This window comes from Micropterus salmoides, unplaced genomic scaffold, assembly GCF_014851395.1.
Source record: "Micropterus salmoides isolate LMB-PRFRI ecotype aquatic unplaced genomic scaffold, ASM1485139v1 Ms_hic_scaffold_6, whole genome shotgun sequence".
Taxonomy (NCBI): domain Eukaryota; kingdom Metazoa; phylum Chordata; class Actinopteri; order Centrarchiformes; family Centrarchidae; genus Micropterus; species Micropterus salmoides.
Genome location: NW_024044348.1, coordinates 31,772,188 through 31,796,966, shown reverse-complemented (window position 1 = coordinate 31,796,966; position 24,779 = coordinate 31,772,188). Strand labels below are relative to the sequence as shown.

The 24,779-nt window shown below is 41.4% G+C and overlaps 1 protein-coding gene across 2 annotated transcripts in view; it reads right to left on the bottom strand.

The window, feature by feature from the left end:
- Window positions 1-24,779, bottom strand: part of LOC119890006 (transcription initiation factor TFIID subunit 4) — an 80,820-nt gene that overhangs the window by 36,530 nt on the left and 19,511 nt on the right. For both annotated transcript variants that reach the window (XM_038700991.1, XM_038700992.1), the window contains exons 7-11: window positions 20,765-20,840; window positions 19,564-19,678; window positions 12,915-13,084; window positions 8,134-8,264; window positions 4,080-4,205 (exon numbers count right to left, since the gene is read on the bottom strand). In XM_038700991.1, the coding sequence (XP_038556919.1) occupies window positions 4,080-4,205; window positions 8,134-8,264; window positions 12,915-13,084; window positions 19,564-19,678; window positions 20,765-20,840 (618 nt within the window). The remainder of the gene's footprint in view (window positions 1-4,079; window positions 4,206-8,133; window positions 8,265-12,914; window positions 13,085-19,563; window positions 19,679-20,764; window positions 20,841-24,779) is intronic.

Sequence of the window (24,779 nt, the reverse complement as noted above, 5' to 3'; positions counted from 1 at the left end):
ACAACACAGCACTTCTATTTTAATCAGCAGCCAAGATCTGGGTGAATGTACTTGTCCCTGGGAATCCTTCACCACAGGCCCAAATGTACACGTACGGCTGACCACTGCGGGCAATACGGCCAGATTATGGTACTGCACACTAACCGAGTGCTGTTATTTTGTGGATCTGGATACAAAACCCCAATTATTTCTCGCAAACATAAATTTCCCGTATTGTCCAATATGTCTTTTGGCAAATATTCTACAGCATCAGTCCACATTTCAAAAGGCCTACAATGTCGGCCTATACAATAAAATCATAAAATGTCCCTTGAATATATATTATTACAATACACTCTGTACATCATAGAATATTAATCTATTTTGATTTTATACTTAATTTCTCCTTCCAATGCCAAATCACTCAGAGTGAGTGCTGGGCATCCCTCCAAAGCAGGCCTCAACCTTCTACCTCCCTTTCTCCCCTTCCTCTCCTCATCTTTTCTGCCTTATGGATGGAAAGCTGCTCCTCCTAGCCTCCACGCTAATTGGCTTTAAATATATCAGGCAGTTCACGTACTGGTCGGTATCTCAACTAAGTCTAATGTGCTTGCCCTCCGGTCGGCCCGAGCATCCCTCTAGACTTGAGTCATATTTTAAATGGACAGAATGGAGGGGAGGGCTTGTTGTGAAAGAAGGAGGTGAGAAGACGGGGGTGGAGGGGATTATTTTAGTGGGCTTCTTATTCAAGAGGTCAAATTAGTGAGAGAGGCAGGCGGCTAGGGAGGTGGGTGGCGGAGGGGCGGAGGAGTGGGAGGGGTTGGTACAGATGGACTGTTTACAAAGGGCAGCGGTGCCACTGGCATGCTTTACATCTCCTCTGTCAGCTGCCCTGGTTTTCCCACTTACAGGAGAGAACAGAGGGGAAAAGGGGAGAAGAGGACTGGGTAGTAAGCGCAGACAAGCTCTGTGGAGTTTGGCAGAGTAGAGTGTACTGTATGTAAATAATAAAGAGAAATCCCACACCCCAAAATGGTGCTCTACAGTACATAATCAATCTGCAATGTTGATCATATCCCAGGAGTTATATTTTGATGGTGTATTTTTTTTTACCTTGAGTAGTTTTTTCGACACATACTTCTTAAACCCCTACAGGGTTGTACTTGTTGTATTTAGCTGTGAGTTGTATGTGGAAAGAGTGAAACTAACTCCATATGAATATCCTATCAATAAATTCTCCCAGATATTAAGTCCAGTGGGTGAAACTTCTATTGCATTAATCGCGGATACATTTATTCATCAATGTGGTTTATCTCATCTGCTTCACACATTAGTGAAAACGAAAGTAATCAATATCAAGCTTCATTTTATCTGTTTTTAAACATGAGTGCAGTAGTGTTGTACGTCGCGAAGAAGTCAGATGAGCCACTTATGCAAGATGTCTTCTGGCTCCATAACATTATGGAGTACAGATGAAAAAGAGCCTTCTGGCTAAACCTAGCATATTTACGTCATTGACGTTCATTATTTTGTGCACTGTCCCTTGTAAATCAATAAATTGAACTGAATTGAAGTTTTGAGGTGTATGATGTATTCAGTGACGTATTTCTCTCTGTATAATGGTTGAACGTTGGTCGTGACATTTAGAGCTTGGGCATTTATCATTGGGACTAAGAAAAATACAACAACAAAACAGTGTTTAAGTGTTTAATGATGGATTTTCCCTATTTCCTGCCTGCAGGGATCACAGTGAGGGTTTGTTTGTGTCCACATAATAATATAGAAAAAAATACTACTGTAGTATTTTATCAGGCAGTGTGGTGGTGTAATATATCGTAAAATCATTAGGCAAATATTTGCTTTCCAAATGTCTCCTTCAACTGAAACACCATGGCAACAAGGGCCAAAAAGCCATAGACATGGCTTTGAGGTGAAGTCAAACTATCCTCAACACTGCTCATGCAATCCAAATAGCCCCGAGGTAAGCCCTTCCAACAACAACTTGGCTAAATTTGCAAAAGTTCTTCAGTAATCCTATTAACGAAGACAACTGTTCTCAGAAGATTACACTGTTCAACCATGTAGAACTGGGCACTGACAAGAGGACATAAAAGCATCATGATTATTTTTTATAACAACACACTTCACAGTTTCAGGAGGTGTGTTGTTAAAAAAAATGCAATGGCCATGTCTTTTTTCACAACCAGGAGTGAGGCTATCTGGTCTCTCCTCAAAGAAAAAACAGACAGGTCATAAGGTTTGGTGGCCAGAATTCATCAGCTAGAGGATTTTCTAATATCCTGCATGGCAGGACTGAAGCGTAATAATGCAATTAAGACGGTAAGGTGTGCTGCAATGAGAATCTTTACTGTGGGACATTGGCTCCATTCAAAATTAATTAAATTAACCTAGCTTTCTGCTAATGTTGTACTGCGGGGCATTTTCATTTGCAAAAGATTCTCTCTCTTTTTTTGGGGGGGGGGGTGTCAGTGGTATCTTTCCAAATTTGAAGTCTTTTTTTTTTTACTGATAAACTGGGCTGGGATCTGAATTGTGGACAGGTTACAATGCAAGGACCCGGGGATACTTTCATGCAAAGTTAGTGTAGGTATTCTGGTTCTCTATGTTTTATTGTGTAATGAGTTTTGTGCAACAGTATTCAATCTATCGACTGGATGAAAGTGACATCTACACTCTGTAGGGATACACCTTCTAAATTAGCAAGGATTCACACAAACTGTACTTCTTCCTAAAGAACTATACCAGCGATTGAATTTTATTTGCTCTGTGTAACGGAAATGTCACAACTGTACAAATATTTTCACCTACTGTAGCCTAATAAAACAGCTAATATTATGTCATGTGACCTACCCTTGAGTACTTCTGGACTATCAGTAAATGAAACCTAATACAGTGAGCTGAGAGAATAAATAACAATGGACGGAAAAACGCTTGTGACATGGAGCCAATAAAAAGAAACTCTACACGTTTTAAGGTTTGTTGATTAATATTAGATATAACGCTTGCTCTATTCCAGATGGTTAAAATTATGTGCTGCCTTCGCAATGTAGGTGTTAGCAGCTGGTAACTGCTGAAATAATGGCTTAGGAATTAGGTTTCTCTTTACTAAATATATACTAATTACAGGCCCATAAATTAACCTTTACCACCATTCAAGATTCAGGAAAAAACAATGCCTGTAGTTATGATTGTGTTTGAAATTGATTGTGTGACAGCTAAAATGAAGTGCACACTACTGCGCAAAAGCCAGTTTCTCCCCATGTTCAACAAAACTTGTGTAAATGATGCATCTGTTAATTCATTGATGTTTTTTTCTATGTAGTGTTTTGAAAAAGGAAATTATGTCTAATTTTGCTTAAAGTTACAATCTGTGACATCTGCAATTTTATTATTATCTTTGGTACTAAACGGTTATTGCCGTAGTGAATTTGTTTCTAAAGACCATCTCTACATCAAGCAGTGCAGCCAGTATTATGAGGCATAAAGTTTAAAGCAATATCTGTTCCTGCTTTTGGAAAAATGTAAAACTTCCTGTGTGCACAGTGCAATATTCTTGGTACTTTGAACCAGATGTTTAGAACAGCATATGTAAAAGCCATATACAATGTATTTTTAGATGGACTGACAGAACAATCACATGCTGGCCTCTCTGACGCAATGAGAAATCTGTACTCTCTTTTTTTAACTGATGCCCTGTTTCACCTGAGCTTTCAAGGCTAGTGATAGAGGGATGTTTTGCAGTTTGTACATGGGGTGGGTGAGTGTGTGTTGGCTGCATGGTGCATGGGGTTTGCATAGTGTAAGAGGTCCCCCCTACCCCCACCCTCGCTGTGTCCGGGGAGGAAGAGCCAGGACAGAGGAGCCCTGGGGCCAGGAGCCTGGGAGGACACAGGGAGGTCACTTCATCCACTGGTGTCACACTCTAATTCATCTGTCAGGGCCTGCGCAGGATCAACATGCACGCACATACACACAGCAGTACACAAAAACACACTGTTGCATGGGGACATAAGAGCCCTCTCTCTCTCACACTCACACACACACTCACATAGTAGGATGGTGAGGTGACAGTAACTTACTTTAGCGGCTTTCAACAGGATCTCTCTCTCCTGCTCGTCCTTCCTCTGCTTCTCGATTCTCTCCAGCTGCTCGAAGAAGCGGAGCTGAGAGCGAACGTCTGCAGACTGCTCATAGCACTCATCATCCTGACATGGAGACAGAGAGTTGAAAAAGGCTTTCAGTCCCATCAGTGGCTGCTTCTGATGCTTTGGGCACACATTTCAGAACTTTAGGGCAGTCCATCTATACGTACTAAATGATCTCGAAACAAAAAAATAAATTACATCATCTACTATGAAACATTTATTTCAACCAAAGCTCGAGTATTGACAGAAAATTGCAGCTTAAGAGAGAACAAGTTAGGTAAAATGAGTCATGTACTCTCCAGAAATCTATAGATGAATAATCAGTTCTGATAAGATTGTTGTTAAGTCTGCAATTAATGATTATTTTCATTATCAATTGCTCCTTGTTATTGTTTGATTAAATATTTATGTGTCAGAAAATTTTGAATACTACCCAGCACAATTTGTCAGAAGTCTTCAAATCACTTCTTTCATATTGCCAACAGTCCAAAACCGAAAGATAATTTTAAATGATGTAGCAAAGCAGCAAATCAGAACTTAAATTATTAAATATTATATAACTATAACAGCAGCTTTTTGATTAGAAAAATTAAATACATTTTCTGTCTCTCATAAATCAATCAACTACTTGTTACAGCACTACTCAGTGAATTTAAGTAAAAAGGTCACTTTCGGAAGTAGCTACTGAGATACTGTACAAGAAGGCACAACATGAGACAGAGAGGAGAGAAAGCTAGACAGGTACAGAGCAAATTGACAAAATAAAAGATGTGTGTGACCATAATTAGGTGTGCTTGAGATGATGCGTGGCTCAGTCCTCATTATAAGTGAAGAGTGATAATAAATAATTGTGCTTATTATGTGAGAAGATTTGAGAAGGTGATAACAAGCACGAGCCTTCTGCTATTTCCATGTTTTACGTGACTCGTGAAGACTTTGTAAAAATGAAATCTATTTTTCTGACACCAGATTAAGGAGACACTTTGTCCATGTGTGATTTATTGTATGCATTGACTGGCATTGTGGTGCAAGTGCTCCTTGCCACAGCACAGCTGTCACTTCAGGCCAACCTGATTAAACGCAGCATTGTTAACAATTTGGTGATACATCTCCCATACAAAAAGATATATAATGGACTACCATCACTATTAAAAGCTATGATTAAAATCATTGATTACTTTAAATCAGGCGTATGACAAAGACCTTCATCATAAGTGCACATTTGGTTGAATCAACCTTAAACTCATCTGGAACACCACCAGTCTGATCACAACAACCGACTTGAACACACTGACTTCTTTTTATTTACAGACAACGCTTCTCTTTGCATATGGCGCATCACCTCCCACTTGGGAAATGGAAAGGCAAGTGTAAAAACAACTTTTGTAGGTCATCAAAAGTTAATAGGATAATTGCTTATTTCACATGTTTGTGTGGTATGTCTGCGTGTATCCTATGCAGCTCCGTTCTCCTCTTGCACTTGATTTCTATATCAAGTGTCTGTTTCCATGAGTGGGTGAGAGAAGCTGGGTGGCACAGAGCACAAAGACACATCAGAGGAGGCTCATCGCCAGCACCCCCCTCACCCCCTCTCTCTCTCATCCAGCGTTCCTCCTCTTTGTTCCAGCGCTGAGCCTGCACTCTTGCCGTAGCTCCTGCCGCCCGGTTGCTGTTTAAGGCCGCTTTGTCTTTTGGTCTTTTGTCCTCTTTTCTTTTTTTTTCCGCTGATGTCAACAGAGTGGCTTCACAGAGCTTCATGTCTCTCTCACACACACCTCATTTACAAAACCACAAAAAAGGAAAAGAACGAAGGAATAGAAGAAGCACAAAACAAGATGGGGACAGCTGTAGCGATGCTGTTCCTCCCTCCTCCTCTTCTTCCCTTCTTGGTGTCAGGAAAAACACATTTTCAAAGTTTTCCCCCAGTTCTCCCAACAATGCCAAGATTTAGGCTTGTAGTCGAGATGGATTTGCGCTTTAATGTACACCAATTAAATGTGGTTATATAGTTATAACAAGGACTACAAGAGATAAAGTCACCAATAAAGAAGGTGCGCAGGTGAACGCAGACGAGCACTTAGAAGTTTCTTTCATACCTCAAGTTTTGGCTGACTGACTGAAAAGTCTGAGCTCTCCTGTTTATCAACTTCAGGGTGAAAAATATATCCCATATTAACTTATATGTGTTTTTGTTTGTGGTACACCTGCATTATTGTCTGACTTTATGTGTGAGACAGATAAAAGTGCATTTGTGTGCATGCCACTGTGTGTTAGATTCGAGTTTGTGTGTTTAAATATGAGTGTGCTCAAATATCCTGATGAAGTTTCTTTCCCAGTTTGAGTGATTTAATGTCTGTTTTCTGTATATTTTCCCTACAAAATGGCTTGTACATCATTTGTGTGAACGGCTGCTTGGATACATGCCACCCATTTTCACAGTAACAGAGGTTCAAGAAAATTGTTTGACTTCATATGGCTTGTTCTGCCCCACAGATCAGTGCACGTCATTGTCCTCTGTTGTTAACCCAAATACAACGGCAGCTTCAGTGTGTCGTGACAATGCTCAAATAAATAGGGCGTCATTTGGATTTTATCAATTACATTACTGATTAATGATACTTATTTGTCAATACTCTCAACAATACTTTCTACGATTCGAAATAGAAACATAAAACACAATGTATTGTTGGTGTTGTTTTCCCAAAATTAATAATTACAGAGTTGTTCCATAGGCAAATTAGAATGAACAACATGACAATTCGAACACAATATTTTCGTATTGTATAGGGAATCAAAAATTGGAAAATTTCAAAACAAATGTTATTTTGTTATTCATTTATGAATCCAACATACAAAAAACTGAAATAATGGCTTGCTTTTTGTACTTCGATTTTATGCCCAGGAAATGAAAAAACTAATTTAACGTGCTCGATATGTGCGACCAGGAAGTTATTGACTTCTTTGTGTGTTGCACTTGAAAAACGTGCAGCAAATACACTTGGCCGATGTCAGTACCTGATTTAATGCAATGAATATGAACTTGAACTTTACTTTCCAAAATGTAAACCAATTTAAAATGCGGCTCACGTTGCTGCCCCACAATCTAGCTCACTGTATCCATGGCAACATTATACTGTTTCATGTAACAGTGACCTCTTCACACAAGTGACGACTTTTAACATTTTTCAAAGTTTTTTGTTGAAAAAAACAACATATTGATGTTCCAACTCATGCTCATTACATTGAATCAGGTAGTGCTAAGGGTATTTGCTGCAAAGTTAGGCTGTCAAGAGCAACTCACAAAGAAGTAAGTCACAAAATCCATTTCAGTCTGTGGCACGTTTTTTCATTTCATTTATTTCTGACTTGAGCATAAAACAAATGATGCACTGATTCTGCGATCACACCAGATTTCGCTCCTCATTTTTTTCAATGAGCAAAGTGAGGCCAACATGTTCACTTTGTGCACTCATCGCATCGCATTTCAATCTGACTGAACTCTGACCTACAAAATCACGAGGCTCCCAATGTCCAGCCAGTTATATAGAGGGGTGGGATTAACCTCACCTTCTGATTCAGGCAATACAAAGCGCTTTATAATTTTTGCATCTCATTCACCCACTGACACTCACGCACACTGATGGAGGCAGAGCTGCCACATAACGCACTGGCCTGACCATCAGGTCTCGCTTAGGGACACTTCGACGTGTGGACAGGAAGCTGCTGGAGGCAAGGCACAGCCTACTGCGCTTAAAATTAACTAAAATAATTTATAATTCTCCCAGTGTCAGCTGTATGTTAGCTACTAGGCTAAGCAACTTTAAAAATGTGGCAGGGAATTTGAAAGTTGCTGTATCTGGAGTGCAGTGAGTCAAAAGGCACTGAATTACTTAAACAGAGATGTTATTAGCTCTGTACATCTCTACCTTGTGGGTGTGTCTGTATGTGTGTGTGTGTGTGTGGTTATGTGTGTTTGCATCAATCCTACCTTACAGGAGTCCAGTCGGTGCTGTGCGATAGTAGAAACCTTTTCTACCACAGTACGGAGTCGTGACTGCGTGGCGTGTGAGATGAATGTCACCGCCTCCATAGGGACCTCCGTGACTCCAAACTTCTTTGCTGTGAAGGATACACACACACACACACACACACACACACACATACACACACACATTTAGAACAAGATGAAACTTTTGCAATCAGTACATCATTAATATCATTTTAACACCGCTTTATCATACGACAGATACAGTTAGAACTTTTGCACGTTGTAATTAAACCCAGATTTATCATTCACCTCACTGACTCTGTTGCAATTAAAATTTTGATCCTCCACTTTACCATTGGGGGTTTAACAAAATAACCTTTATACTCACTTTTAATTTACTAAAGGGATAAACTGTACAAAATTGTTTTCATCATCACCTCACTTGCTTTTTCGCTTGCCATTTTGAGAAAAACAACAGCTAAGCACCTAGAAGGTAACTGTTTCACTACAAAAGCACATCCAACTAAACAGCTCATAAAAACACACCAGCAGAGGACCACGACCTTCATTCAATACCTCCACTATACATTACACACATTACACACACATTCACACAGACCAACTGTCTGGATTAGTACGTGCAATTAACTCCCAGAAATAGGACTCATCACGCATTTAAAAGTTAATTTGTTTCACAGTCTTAGTGCAAATTCCAGAGTGGCTTTACTAGCTTAGCTCCTTCAAGTGTGTAAACGACATTGACCATCTCTTTTTGTAGGAGAAGGATAATTTAGTTTCCTTGGAGCAAAACTCATCTTAAGTCATAACAAAAGAGAGGAGGACAGACTTTGGTAGGGTTGCTATCTCTTTCCAACTTCCTCTTAAATTATTCCATTACCATAATTTTCTCTCTGGCACCCTTTTAAGTAAACCACACCAATTATTTAAATCAGCTGAACAATACACTCCTTACCCGCTCAAGCTTTGAAATGGATGGAGCGAGCTCTGTTAGCCTTATAATTACAGTGGCAATACATGTGACAAAGTCACAAGGTCAAAGAAAAACACTAACAGGCTTTTGCTTCCCAAAAAATAAGATCTTTCAGGGACATTAATATTTCAGAGAACGTTTAAGACACTTAGCCAGAGAGACACATTTCTCTGAGCAAAAACAACTGCTCAACCGCTTCAACGTGAACTGAGACAATGCACAATTATTCACCTAGAAAAAAACGGCCTACAATACAAACTAAAAACAGACTAATGAGCTGGATGGCTTCAATATTTTAATTTCTACATGAAACACATAAAACAGGAATAACCTGCACCACAGATTGTAACATCTCCAATCAGGTGGACATTTAGCCATCGCTCTGGGGATGTCAGTCAGTGGGTCATGTGGGTCCACCACTTTGATTCAGACTGAATTATCTCAGTCAACTATTGGATGGAATATCATCAAATTGGGTGCAGATATCCATTCTTATGCTGCAGCTGTCTGCTTGTCACTTTCAACACAATGGCCAACATAAAGAAATCCAATAGAGAGACACAATCTGCGTTAAGGCCTGGTAAATTGAATATCTATTTAGTATAGAACTGAATGGTATCCATAGCAACAAGGATCCCACTCAAAAAGTAGCTGGCAGTGAATATGGAATAGGTCCTTAATGACCCATCTATACTAGTTTATATTTATAAAATCTTCTATCCTCAAATGCATAATAACCCACGATCCTGAGCTACCTCAATTGTCCTGAATTCTCCTTTCTAGTCATTCCGACCTCTCAAAGCACATTAAACTACATTACACCCCATTCACACACATCCATACACTGATAAGCAGCAGGTGCCAACTGCTCACCAGAAACAGAAACTTCATAGTCATTAATTCACAATTTGGGGTGAACTCCACTTGGAGCAGCCGCTCCCCCTCACCTGAAATGAGAAAACACCTTTTCTGGTAGGGAATCCTGGTCACTTGACTCCACTGCACATCAGGAACAGAAGTCAAGGTCCATGAAAGCAAGGACCACACGCATCTTTAACGTGCATTATGTGATGCCAAATATTAAGAATATAGCTTTTGCTCATAACACACAGGGAACAAGTGGCTCACAACCTCTGGACACCATGCGACCGTAGCCGAGGAGCTGAATATGGTCATGAGCTTTTAACAGATATACAAAACACACATTGACCTTGTTTGCAAAGTGTAATGTCCCCTTTGATGATTAGTGATAGGTTAAAAGTTAGAGTAGTGTTCTGTGACCTGGAGCATCTCCTTTCAAAAACCCTGACAAAGGCATCCCTGAGCAGTTTGATTCCTCCTCCAGTCAAAATAGGGACCAAAAACCATTTTTATTGTTCTAATGCTAGTGTGATCTAACAGCGGATGTAGCATAAAAATTCCACAGCATGGTGAAAAACAAGGTAAACTGTATTCAGAGCTGCTTGCCATAGCAATTTGATTATTTAATGGCAGTGTCTGTTTCAATGATGTTTCACTCTCAAAAAAGCTCAAGCAGCTTACATACGTGTCAAGCAAAGTCAGACGTTAAGTGACTGCATCATTCCTTGGCAGTGACGTGCTATTTAATGACGCCAACATGCTAAACTAGGTTAGATACAGTAGTTTAATAGTCGTAATTATAACATGCTATATATATATCATGCAAAATTAGAAAGCCGCAGACCAGACACACTAAACACACTCCACTCTTTCTGACTACTGGAGCTCATGTCTAACAATTAGAAGGCTTGTGAACAGCGTTTTCCCCAGTAACAGGTCATGCTAGGTTCATGGTAAAACTGACATGATGTGAGCGTGGCATGAGGCACTGCCTTTGTTTTGAAAGTGAATCAAGTTCAAGTTGCAGGAAATTATTCTTGAGAACACATAGCATCCAATCAGAGTAAACCATATTTTGTGCCAATGCAAGCACTGCAAGAGCCTCTGTGTGTGCGTGTGTTTGCGTGTGTGTGCACGTGTGTGTGTGTGTGTGTGTGTGTGTTGCATATCTGCTCTGTGTACCAATGTCCTGCCAGTCTTCTTGTGTCTGTCCACTTGTGTAAGTTTATGTGATAAGCCCATGTGCATGTATGTGCACAAGTGTGTGTGTGTGTGTGTGGTAGGTATCAGTGGACTATCATTACACTTTGAGGAGCTTTTCTAGAGAGCTCCAGCTGTGCTTGTGTTCTGGTTGTGGAGATGGTGGGGGTGGAGTGCTGTTTTGCAGCTTTACACCACCATTCCCCACCTCAAGGACCAGCCTGAAGAGTTATTCAGGGGAGGGAGAGAAGTTTGGGAGAGATGGGCGGCACAAGTGTTTGTTTGGAGGGGATAAATAAGAGAGGAGAGGAAACACAGAGAGCCATAAAGAGGAAAATAAATAAAGGGACAGAAAGAAGCAGCCAACATCCTCTCCTGGAATCAGTTCTCACAAAAGTATAAAGAAAGGAAATACTCTCCTCTGATTTGAAAATTAACAAGGAACAAAGAAAAGAAAGATGGTGGAACCCATCTTTTTGTGGGGGCAACTAGAGGGGAGGAAAGGCCACAGTGTAAAGTTTTAGCGGGATGTTCAGCAGTAAATGAGACGGCAGAGCAGAGTTGAACTTAGTGCTTGTACTGTAAAGAGGAGCAGCCGAGGCTTTCTGATTGAGTGGAGCTGGCAGGCCGGGGGAGCCTCCCTCGGACTGCTGTCAGCTGAGAGCGTGGAGAGGCCAATCACTGACACAACAAAGCTGCATAAGTGCCACTTCCCCAGCAGGGGGCTCCCTAGACTCCTGCCCTGTATCATGCTGCGCGCCCCCCCTGAGGAAAGATTTATATTTTTAAACAACCCCTCTGCCCCAAGGTGACGGAATAACAACCATGCCAAGAGTCCACATAACGAAACATGACCTGCAGGCCTCCATGCTGCTACACTAAAGATACTTTAATTGAGATAAAACAAGATGAGGGCGCTAGACTCCCCGTCACGTGGAATTACGCTGTGTGTTTTTTGATCTGATGCGCAGCAGCAAGAAGCTAGGCACATCTTTACCCTGAGTAATAACGCTCATTATATGTTCTCACAGGTTTCACTGTGCAGCAAGAGCCTAAAGTATATTTCAAGCAATAAAAGTAACTGCCCGTAGCAAAAAGAGGTAATGAAGACACTATCACTCTCGTGTGGTGCTGCACACAAAAACAAGGCCTCTCCGCCTGTATCGATTAGCACACGCAAAACTGTGAGCTATCAGAGAGTCGAAATCAGAATCAAAATCTCACTGGCAAGTATCATTTCTCTAAACTCTGTTCCTTTAGTCCAGAGGACAATCTGACAGCCAGCCTTCAAAAGACAAACCCATAAAGTATTTATGTGTGTGCCTGGGGTCCAGAGAGTTCAGACAGCCACTGAAGAATTCATTAAAGGAGGTGAAAGAATTGTTAAGTGTATCAAATTTAAACCGAGGCCAAACAAGAAAAGGCTCAGTCTGAACCACAGAAGGAGAGAAAATCATAACTGTCTTTAGTGATGACACTATAAACACAGAAATGACATGTTCCTAACACAAAGACAACAGATAGTGATTTCATCACTACTTCCAGTGAGGGATTGCTGTTTAGAGTGGAAGGGTGGAGGTAAATTGAGATAAAGATTTTTCCAGCTGCTATTATATAACCACTTGAGAGGCTAGCCTTCTTTAAGGGCAGCTAAGAACATTTCAGAGTGAAATGTTTATGAGCCTCAACATTGCTACCTTGGAAGACAAGCGAGGCACACTTATCTTACCTGTTTCCAGAATACGTCGATGGAGCAGTCCTGGATGGAGAAAGGCCTCGTCTTTACATGAGCGGATCTGTGTTCCCACTAGTTCAGAATTGGTGGCGAGTATTCTTGCGCTCTCCTCATTCAGGTTCACCCCGGCCATTGAGGCTACATCATTGATGTCATCGTCATCCCTGCAACGTGGGTAATGTGAGATTAGCAAAATACTTTACAAATTCCAACTAAATGATCTCTTCTGCAAGAGAGGGTACTGCCTAAGTGATTCATGAAGTGAACAAATTTTTTATGAACCGCCCAAATAGAAACATATTTTTCATTGCGGCACATTAGATGTCCTTTATCTGGTTGCGATTAGAGATTTTGAAGTTTGAACACATCTTGACTGTGCAACAAGACACTCCAAAATAGACGTACTGGAGAGGTACATGTGCACCTATTCAGGGTGAATTAAAGGGTAAAGTTACTAAAGTCAGCAAAGGTCGCACACTGATTAAGGTGCCCAAACAGCACAGGGGAATGGCCCACTTGGGAAACTGTATTTAGGAATTGTGTGTTTGCCGTGTGCATTAGCGACTCCTACTGTTTGGCCTGTCTACACTGTCTCCTTCTGTCTACACCCTCTACTGTTAGCAGAAACAAATGCTCTAGCACAAGGGCAAATGATCATTACAAAATTTAAGAAAAAAAGCAAAACATCCTGTCCTTTTTATCTCTTCCCAGGAGACTGAACAAACGCTCACATTTGGCCTCACATGACAATGCCAACGATGGACGTTCAGACTTGTCCTCGGGTGTCTGCAACGATCAGCAGCCAGGAGTACTAATGAACCAAGCGGTACCCATTACCTCCAGAGGTTAAATAGCTGGGATTCCCTGCCAGTCAGTCAGAACTGAAGAAGTCTCTTGGATGAGAAACCCCTTTGAGTGTGTTCAACCAAGTCCAGTTGCCCTTAATTATAACCCACACTGGATAACTATGACCTGGATCACTGAGAAACTTCCAAGAGAAAAGACACAATTCTGCTTCATTCACTATTAAAAAAGAATTCACTTTGACTTGGAGGAATAGCCTTGAACACAAACCCTTACCCTGACTTAAAATCAGTATTCATGTCATAACATTATCAAAATATGTTCCAAAATCCTGCTTTTATTCATGAATATTTCCTTGGATGACAATATGCATTAGTTTTATTACAGAGTGCTATGCTTTGGTCATAATGGCACCGAATTCCCATTCCAGGGTCTATTTGTGTTAGCACTCTGTGAGGCAGGGAGATGAAGAGCATTTGGACGGAGTTCAGCTCAGTAAGGATGCTCCTGAGGATTGGCACGGAGCTGTGATGAATCTGGCTATATTCTAATGTCAACAAACTCTATTTGCATACCGCTTTGCTGCACTTTCCTTTGTATTTTCTTGATGTGCTGGTCATTTCTTACAGGCCTAATAGTGACTCACACTGTTTATATATTACACATTAGCAGAGACACAGAAGGGGATATACATGCAGAATTTGTGTTTGTGGGTCATTGCATGTGACAGTCAGTGAAGGCTCCACATCCTTTAAAGGCTGTGACTTTCTTTGCGAGTTGTCACAGAGTCAAATTCCCCTACAATTATTGCACTTGGCAAGTAATGATTCTGATTCTGGCCTGAATTAGCTGAGCGGTCACGTGTTGTGCTTACAGGACTGGCCCAAAGCAAGCAGCAGATTTTCTGAGTGGCTTTGACGGAGGGAACAAAGAACCACAGAACACACACAGAGTGGCCTCTCGCCACTCACTGGCTCACCTCCACAGTCATTTACGTTCATGCCAACGATGTTGGTTGCGACAGAGCTTGTGCGTGTGTTGCTGTGCTTTTGTGTACGGATGTGTACAGCGCGGCTGTGTGTGGGCACACACCGTCAGCCAACTCCAACCCGCTGAGGACCTCCTGCTCATTGGTGCGGCCATGGAGAGCCGATATGAAACTTGACACCACAGCAGGAGGTTGACAAAGACGATTAGAGCATCTCCCTGAATCTCACACACTTCTACCTTCTCTCCTCTTTTCCTCCTCTGCTCCAGCACTAATTATGCCTTCACAGAGAGAATCCACACAACAACACAAGCATGGATACAAAGGATTATACCCTGTGCTGCACCTCAGGCTGTGCACCTTTCTTCATCACGTCCTCATGGATAACTTGACCTGTCCTAAAAAGGAACATGCCTGAGGGCATGTTCACTCAGGCAAAGAAGAAACGCTGCTACTTCCACTGCTTAAAACTATATATGTTGTCAGGTTATATGCACCTGTCATGACCTGTCATATGTGTAACACTGTATTGACAACAAGCTGTGTAAAGAGGAGCAAAGCCTCTTTACACAATCGCCATAGAAGATAACAGTTGTGTTTTGAAGCCAGTAGCTTCATTGTACAGCGCATGGTTTTGCCTTACTGAAGTACACCATAGTGCTGTAATAGATCTTTTTCATTTTCACATGTTAAGTAATGGTGACAACAAATGAAACACTGTGGACAAATGCACAGTAAGGTTACCTTTTAACAATTTGATAATCTCCCCTGGTTTAAGAATAAATGATTTATAACATATACCTGTTCAGACAGATCCACCCTCTTAAAGCTGAGCAAAGTACCTGGAACGCTGAGGTTGGCAGAAGGCAACACAACAGGTTAGATTAGGTTATCTCGGTAAAATAGGGCATGTGACTTTTGTATAAATCACACATGATTTGCATACTATTTATATACACGTAAATATTTAAGTTGGAACTCATTCTTTCTGTCAGATGATCTGGTCGGCCAGATTATTCACCTTAGGGGTTGTAAACTGAAATCTGAAGCATAGCTAGCTTGGTAGTAAGTTACTGAATCTTTTTTTTTTTCAAATAATGAGACAGATATTAATGACAAAGACAAAGTTAACCTCAGCACATCTTTAGAATAACGGGTATCACGCGCTCGAGGAAAGTAAATTAACTGTATTAACAACTGTGTTTTATGCAGGTAGGACTGTACTTGTCACATTATGTGGCATTAGTCTATTGAGTAGATATCATATGCTTGTGTGTCTGTCCCTTTTAAAAAACATAAACATAAAAGTAAATTTATAATTTTGTTACAAGGCCTCTGGTGATCTGTTCATATCGAAATAGCCCTGATAAAAGTGGGAATACGCTACAATAAGTGCAGAAACTCAGTCAAAGCAAAACCACTGTATAGATACATAAAACATCACCCAGTATCCAAAAACGCTGGTAATATTATGAATGTTTCTTTTTCTTGAATGGTCTGATTTCTGGCCATTTCGGATCACCAGGGCTCAAATCAAAAGGGAATGCCAAAGACAGGTCTGACATTAAAAGGAGGGAATGAGATATGAAATTCAAAATATTCCCAGCTATACCTCTGCGCTAATAAAGCAGAGATGCAATTAGCTTCCACAGAAGCTAAAGAGCAGCCTCTCAGTTATTGGGTTGGGTTGGCTCGGGGACACTGAGCCGGCGGTCACATGAATACATATGCATGTCGTTTCCATTTCAAGCTTGTGTTCCAGACAGGGCACGCCATAGCTGGTGAGAGGATTGCTTTGCCATTTAGAGGTGTGTGTGTGTGTGTGTGTGTGTGTGTGGATAGATGAGGATGAATCCAGATCTCCTGCCCCTCCTCCCCAATCACACCAACCCCCACCCCGTGGATAAAGGTCTGTGTGCCCAGGCAGGGGGCCCTGATTGATCCCTGTGACTAACACCCAGGCCATGCAGGCTTGTTGCACCCATACTGAGAGGCCGCTGGAGAAGTATTCTCCGCAAAGCAGCTTGGGGTTCACTGGGCAGCTGATGGGATATGTATTTATGACCCAAATGGATGACAGCATCGGTGGCACAAGAAGGGCCAATAAACCCAGCAACAAGCTAAATGTTGTTAGATGTTCACTCAGTAACTGTTATGAATTCAACAGACCACCCACACTCAAGCTGTAATTATTCACAAATATAAAAAAACAGGCTTGATGTTATGTGGATGATGTTGTGAAGAAGGTGCACTGTATGTCAAAATACCTTGCTGTGATGTGGCTGTCAACAAAAATATATCAGCATTCCAGACTGTTCTTCCTTTAAGCGTTTTGACGTGCCTCCATTTTCTTCATGGATGTTTCGGAGCATCTTTAAAGTGGCACGGCACCCAATCTGAACATAATCTAATCTTGTGGCTGCTGTGTTTCCAAGTCTCTGCATCAACAATTTTTGGGAGGTCACTTTTAAGTTCTAATTGAGTCAAATGTATTTATAAAGACTTTTTTTTAAGCAAAACAGGCACATCACAGAGCAACAAAGGATGAACCACAAAGAACAGAATTAACTTAAATGGAAACTTAACACTTTTGTTCCTTATTTTCCATGTGTGTCTTTTCCAGTGCAACTATGTGAGTGTTTGTGCGTTTATGCACACGGATGTGTGTCCACCATGTAGGACAGCGTTGGATTTGAGGGGCTGAGGCTGAGCTCGGAGGTTGGCAGAGGGCTGAGGGCCCCGGCTGGCTTGCCTGTGATTACAACGGATGTCGAGTGTTTACAGAGAGATGAGGGGGGGGGGGGGGGGGGGGGGGGGGGCACAGAGACAGCTGCTTTCACTCTGTACTGTAAACTACACACACACATACACACACACACACACACAAACGCTTAAACAGAAGACTGTAGCTGCACTGGAAACCCCACAAGCCCTGCAGTGTGTATGTGTGTGTTTGAGCTACAGCTGGCCCGCTGGGACCAGTGGCTCAGAGTGACAGCCATACACACATCAGTCCCCAACTACAGCTGTACACAGTGCAGGCAGGATGGGTGAGGGGCTGGTGGATGCTGACTGACCAAGCCGGCCGTACTCAGTGAATGTTTTTTTTCTTTTCTCACTTTTTGCGGAGTTTGCCCCCTCTCTTATCTTAAACCTCTGTTGATCTGTAAGCGCTTTGTAAAATCAGGCCAAAAACACACAGATTATGAATAAATCAGACCTGACTTGGTGATACTATGCTAATAACATGTTGTGAGTGTTGAAGACCAAAACCCATAGGTGAACTTTGAACAACTTATAAAGTAAATATAACCTAATTTTTTCCCACTGTGAGTTACAGGAAACACTGTTGCCAAGTCATTATGTTCCTGTTGCAGGTTTCTGGAGGTGGGCTGAAGACACAGCAGCGTCCGACAGATCGCCTTGTAACCCTGGGCTCTGTTCCAACATGTTTTTATCCTCAGGTGTGAATAAAAACAACAGCGAGTGAGACTAAGAGGTTTCAGTAACCAACTAATTGTTTGCAGTGTATACTAGGAATAAAGGTGATAGTAAAGAATAATTTGTAGAGCAGTTTCCAAGACACTCAAATGCCTGACTTAAGAATGAGTGAAAAAACACAAAACAAATGAAAGATAAAAATAACGTCAACAGAGGTCTATTACTCGTTAAACACTAAAATTGTTTATCAGCCTTAGCAGACAAACACATGGAAGCAAAAATGGTGTTAAGGGACGACGCATAGTAAGGCTTGTTTAAAACGTAACTGCAGACCAGACAGACGATCATCTGACCTGGATAAAAGGGAAATATGCTATAAAATGTCAGTGACATGCTTCTTGCATGACTGTGGTGCTGCTGCGTTATTGGGCTTATGCTGAAACCAGCGCATTTGTGTGTAGAAGGCCACTGTGATCACTGCAGGGGGGGGGAGAAAGGTCGTCAGTAACAAGCGAGCCTGACAGCTTAATTACCAACGCAGCTAAAGATTTATTGGTTTATCAATCAGAGCCTCAGGCACTGCCTTTCCCCTCAGGAGACGGGAGCCATTACCATGAACCCGTTGGCCCATGTGACCCAGACTCTTCTTGCCCCAGCACGGTCACACGAGGGCAATCCTAAACCCCTGCTCCTGTCAGTACACGCATACACACATTTGATAAACACACACATAAACAACATTCTTAGATTTTTAGGATATACGCATATGTTCACGTGCAACAAAGCAGGGACACAAACACAAACAAACACAGAGAAATAGAGGCATATATGCAAACATATACATACACACTTGCATGTATATGTTGCGCACACAGAAATACACAAAGGCCCACACAAACCACGGACCACAAAGGGCAGCATGTGGGCGATGAACCTTTCATGTTTTGAGACAAAAGCCCAGCTGAAGCAGACAAGACCAGAGAGAGAGAGCAAAGCTGCGGGCTAAATACCGTATGTTTGACTTAACCAAAAGGTATTTTCAGTACCGTATCCAGAAATTCCGACCATCTGGACACAATTATCTTATTTCTAAATTAAGATTTGGCTCATTTGTAATCCTGTCGATGAGTTGTGGCACTGACACAAGGAGGGTGATCGTGAGGGTGATCTATTGGCTGGCAGTGTGTTGCTATGTGGTGGGCGCAGAGAGAAACGACCATCAACCAGCCTGGCAGCCGGGCAGGCAGGCAGCCAGGTGGCCAGGCTACTGGGATAAACACTCATAGCCTTAGCTGAGAGTGTAGCCTGTAGTCATATGGGGGCATCTTAGTGAAATGCTGCCCCCATGTGACGGCTGCTGCAAACAACAGGCGCGCAACAGTCGGGGTCTCCTGGTGAGAAGAGTTGTACCTGAAAGAACCTCCTCCGGGGTCGTTGAGCTTGTTTTTCTGATTCCCAGAGATCTGAACAGCCAAGCCCACGGGACTTTTGCCTGCTTGGATGATGGCTCCCTTCCCCATTGTGCCTGTTAAGCAAAGAAGAAAAAAACAAAGAAGAAAACACTAAATAAAATAGAAAAGGAGTAATGTTATCATTGAAGTGTCCCTTTCTATCCGCGTCAAATATCCTCCTGTCTAACGACTACCTTCAACTGTGTCTGTCATCCTCGCAGGGGTAGATGGAGGGGGGGTGGGGGGAGCGGTACTGTCGCTCTCCCCAGGTTGGTGCGGAGAGCGTCGCTCTGTCAATACCACTGCGCTTCACCGGCTCTCCTTACACTCCTAAACCGCATCCTGCTCCGAGACACGTTTTCCAGAGAGGCACAAGGACTGCCAGAGTGAATTTAAACTTGATTTTAACAGGCATGTTCCTAGCCAAGAGGCACAGAAAAGTATTTTTAGAACTATCCCCGCATTCCAATTTATGGGCATAAAACAACCTACAGATCTTTCACTGCAGGCAATCTTTGGGAAGGGGGCAGATCAAATTTGTATGCACCTCCGATCGCACACACATGCACGCACGCACACAAGCAAAAACAGGTACAAACACGTACACACATGATACACACCACCTGAGAGCACACAGCTCTCTTAGGGGAGCGTTACGCCCGGTTGGTGTTGGGGCGATATTTCTGGGCTACTGTGGGAAGAGTGTTTGTGAATCAGTGTGAGTAAGCAGCAGCGCAAATGTTTGAGAAGGCTTTATAACCAGACAGGGAAAAAACATCTGTTCTCTCTGTGGCTCCTGCCTATTTACACATCTTACTGCCAACTGAGAGAACATTTAGACTTTAACTAATGGCTATCTTTTTTAATCTATTTTGCTGGCTCTTTATTTATCAAGAAGGTCAGGCTGAGTTTGAAGTCATCTGGCCAAGCGTGCAGCCTTACTGGGAGACATAAAAAATTGCGGGCCAGAAACAGAAGAAAAGTGTGTCAGAGGACTTCATCAAAGATAAAGGCCTGAAACTCAAACCTACCAGTCTTTAACTGAACTTACTTTAATCTTCTCTGAGACTGACATAAACAAAATAATGTCTGAAATACAAACGAGATACCATACACGTGACTGAATTCAGGAGGCTGGAGAAGGCCTGCAGATGTCCTACCTTGCGCTCTGACAGACTGTGTGATCACCACGGGCATCCGGACCTGGCCACCGACAGCGCCTGCTGTCTTGATACCCTGAGGAAGCAAAAAAACAAAAACAATAACAAAACAAAACAAAAAGAAATACAGATTATGTACTTCACTGCATTATTTCAAAGAATGAAACAATTCATTAGTGAGAAGGGGCGATTAAAAAGTATGAAACTGCATACTGAACCACTTCTCCACTTTTACGCCATCCCCAAGAGGAATTGTTCAGGGGGAGATTCAACTTTTGCTCCCCTTTCAGACTTAGTTGCAAGAAACGATGCGGAGTCAAGCTGGCCATGAGCCACTCAAGTTTTGTCTACTGATTTTTATTCTACTGTAACATACGCAAACACAAAAAATCTGTGGTAGTAATGCACGACAGATGCAAAATAGATTAGGCAGAATTCTACAATAGCTATCCCTACACACTGTACTGGGAATGTGGAGATCAATTTAAATGCACAAGAAGGATGGATTTCTGTCACTGTACATGACCTACATTTGCTTGCATTTCCAGATAAGACAAAGGCAATAAGAAGTCAGGACTGCAGTGAAAAAGTAGTTTAGAAGAAGGAGAAGTAGTAGTGGTAGAAGAAGAAGAAGGAGCGGGGGGAGGGGGGTGGAGGGCTGTGCTGGGCTATTAGAGTCACTTCCTTCCTTGCTAGCAGCCACAGGCCTGGCCTCGGGCTCAGCCATCCATTCCTACCAGTTTGCTTCTTGCTGCATATTTTTTAGCCTTGTTTTCCATTCCCTGACACATGCTATATTACTGTTCAAGCTAGTGAAAAAAGACAGAGGCCATTTTTCCCAGAGATCCACTGCAGGGGCCTGCAAGAGTGGGAGGGAAGGGGGAAAAAATTACATTCAGCACAGGCAGAGATGGCTAGCACCTCTGGCCAGCCGGCGACACAGTTAAGAGGGGAAGAAAAGTCATGTAGAAAGTTTGGGAATCAGAAGGTAAAAGGGAAGACAGTGATATTGAACTCAATGCTCATCTTTCATTTCAAGTGATAGTAAATGTTGGATTTTATTATAATTACTTTAGATAAAGAAAAAGATATACATTATATTTTGAATACTAGTGGTATCGTTAGCAATAACTCTATTAGTATTAGCTGTAAGGACAGCATGCTCATTCAATGTAAAACAATATTCATTGTAAAGTGATTGTGCAGATCCCAATCCAGAAAAACAGAATTTATGACTGGAGGTGGCTGCCAATCATGTCTGCAATGACCTTGTTTGTATGAAGTTATCAAAAGTCAAGACCACACACATTTGACTTATTCAACTAGTAACACTACAACAATTAATGGCTGCACACATGTATTGTAGTCTATGAGGTTGCAGCAATTTATATTTTGCTTTGTTTGTTTCCCGGGAGTTCTGATATTGTTATATTACTCAAAGAACAGGGTTAGAAATATAATTATTAATTTGGTCGGGCAATTACTCAGGCCGATATCTGGCACACGTGCACTCATAAGGCCAATATATCATCCTAAATGACAGCTGATCTAATCTAAAACCATTACTGGCTAGTGTTGAATATATTATATATATACTGTAGAGAATGATGCAGTTGAATGACGTCACTTATGACAAACTGTACCCCACTCTCCCTTAAACACCAGTCACTCTCTACTCTACAGAAATCTACAGCAGAACCTAATGTATTTTTCTATTTCATTAATTAAAAAAAATTTCATCTAAAACAACACGTTACGGCTAAGATGTATGTGTATTTTAGATTGTACTCATGCATGGAAAAATGGAATTATACATGACTTTTCTTTGTTTTGATATTGGCATTATATATTGGCCATCAGACGCCCTGCTCTCTAAATATCAGCCTTTGAAAATCACATATCAGTCGACTGCTAATATACATGTAACTCCACATCTTGTTTTTGAGTGTGGTGTTTTTCTGTTATTTTGTTGTCCATTTCTGTTTTACTCATTGCCTCTGTGTTCTTCTTTAGGTTTTGTTAGTTGATCATTGCTTCCTTGCTCTCTGTTGTATTTAGTTACTTATATCCTCGTGTAGCAGAACCTTTCCTGCCTGTTTTATTTTGTAATTTTGGTGTTTTTGTCTAGCTTTGCTTCCTGTCTGTCTTGATTCCTGTCTCACCTGTGATTAATCGCCATGCCTGCTTGTGTGTGTGTGGTGTGCCCCTGTTTACATAGCCCTGAGTTGTGTTCAGTCTTTGTGGTGTTGTTGTCTTATGTTGAGTGTTCGGCCCATGCCCTGTTCTCCATGATTTGGATTACATTTGCCTTTTGGATTTATGTTCTCTTTAGCACCAAGTGTAAGCCTGAGAATTTCTGTTGGACTTTATTAAATATCATCAACTGAACCTACTTTGCTCTGGTGTCTTGCATTTGGATCCACACTCGGTATTCCTGCCTCAGCATTCAGCTAACCCTGATAATATATTTGTACACACTGTTGCAGTGAAGGATAAAGTGCTATGTCGTAATATGACCTAGTTACTTCTCTCCATTCATTTATTGTTTTATCAAGTCCATTCACCATATATATATTTTGCCCTGAGGATGTTTAAGGTCCAGCAAATCTCATTATAAATAGTAGTGTAATAAAATAATAATCAAAATTACATTTGACATTTGGAATTCACAAATGTATTTTGTCTTTTTAAACAGACATAGCTCAGGTCTTAAGCCATAAAAACAAGTTACCAATTACAGCGTGTTTACCTATTTAAAAAATCAATATGCATAATTGTATTCCATTGTGTATTTATATACATACATATATATATATGTATATACATACATATATACATATGTGTATATATATATATATTTGTATATACATATATGTATATATACACAAATATATATATATACACAAATATATATATATACACATCTATAATACCTAAATAAATATATATATATTTAGGTATTATAGAGGTATTATACATCTATACACTTTACAAGACATTTTCAAAACTTACCCATACTACTGTGGTAGAGCAGATTTTTTGCCTAATTCAACTAGCTGTCTGGTTTCAGACTGTTGATGTGCCAGGGGTGATCATTTACTAATGTTTTGTGTGATAGCTTATGTTGGGGTTTTATGCATGTGTGTGCATTAGAGAAAGAGAGGGAGAGGGAGAGAGGGAGACAGAGTGAAAGAGACCAGAGGCATGTTCTGGACATAGACTGCGGCCGCCACATTGCTTTAAAATTGACCCGGGGCTGACCTAGTTACCTCGCTTCACCCTTCAACGGTTAACGGGTAGAGGGAGGGAGGGAGATGAGAGAGCAATGCAGGGGTAGATGCAGCGAGAGAAAGTGTTGGAAAGGGATGGAAAGAGAGAGAGGGAGCAAGGGAGAGAAGAAAAATCTAGGAGGGAAATGGTGAGAGAAAGTAGAGAGGGAAGACAAGGAAGGAGGAGGGTAAGTGAGAGAAAGACTTAAACGAAAGATGCAAAAGAGAGAACCCTCTAGCTTCCTCTGCCTGGACCAGACCAATCTGAGTCTGACCTCACTTGACCGATGCATAGATGCCTGTTCTCGCACATCATACAGTTTACCCACACATCCACATTGTAATGCGATACAGCTGTGCGTTGAATAAGGCTGCCTCGTGTCCAGTGCTGGAACCCTGCAGGTTACCTGTCCTAACTTCAGCTGTATCCCCACACTGGATGATCTGCTCACAACCTGGGGTAATACTAGTCCAGGTACCAAGTGAAAGGCTGACTAAAAATATCTTTGACAGGGATAGAGCACACAATTATCCTTGGTTGAAAGATGTCGCCACAATATTTTCTCTTTCTGACTTAAATTTCATTTTCAGGAGCAATTTGCAGTGTAATATGAATGTAATGTCAAACTATTGAAGATCCACAGGGAACAATGGAAGAAGTAGATTTGGTCAAAGAAGATTACTACACAGAACCATATAAACAATTTAATTTACAGAGAAGGCTGACGTCCCTGTGCGCTCAGTTA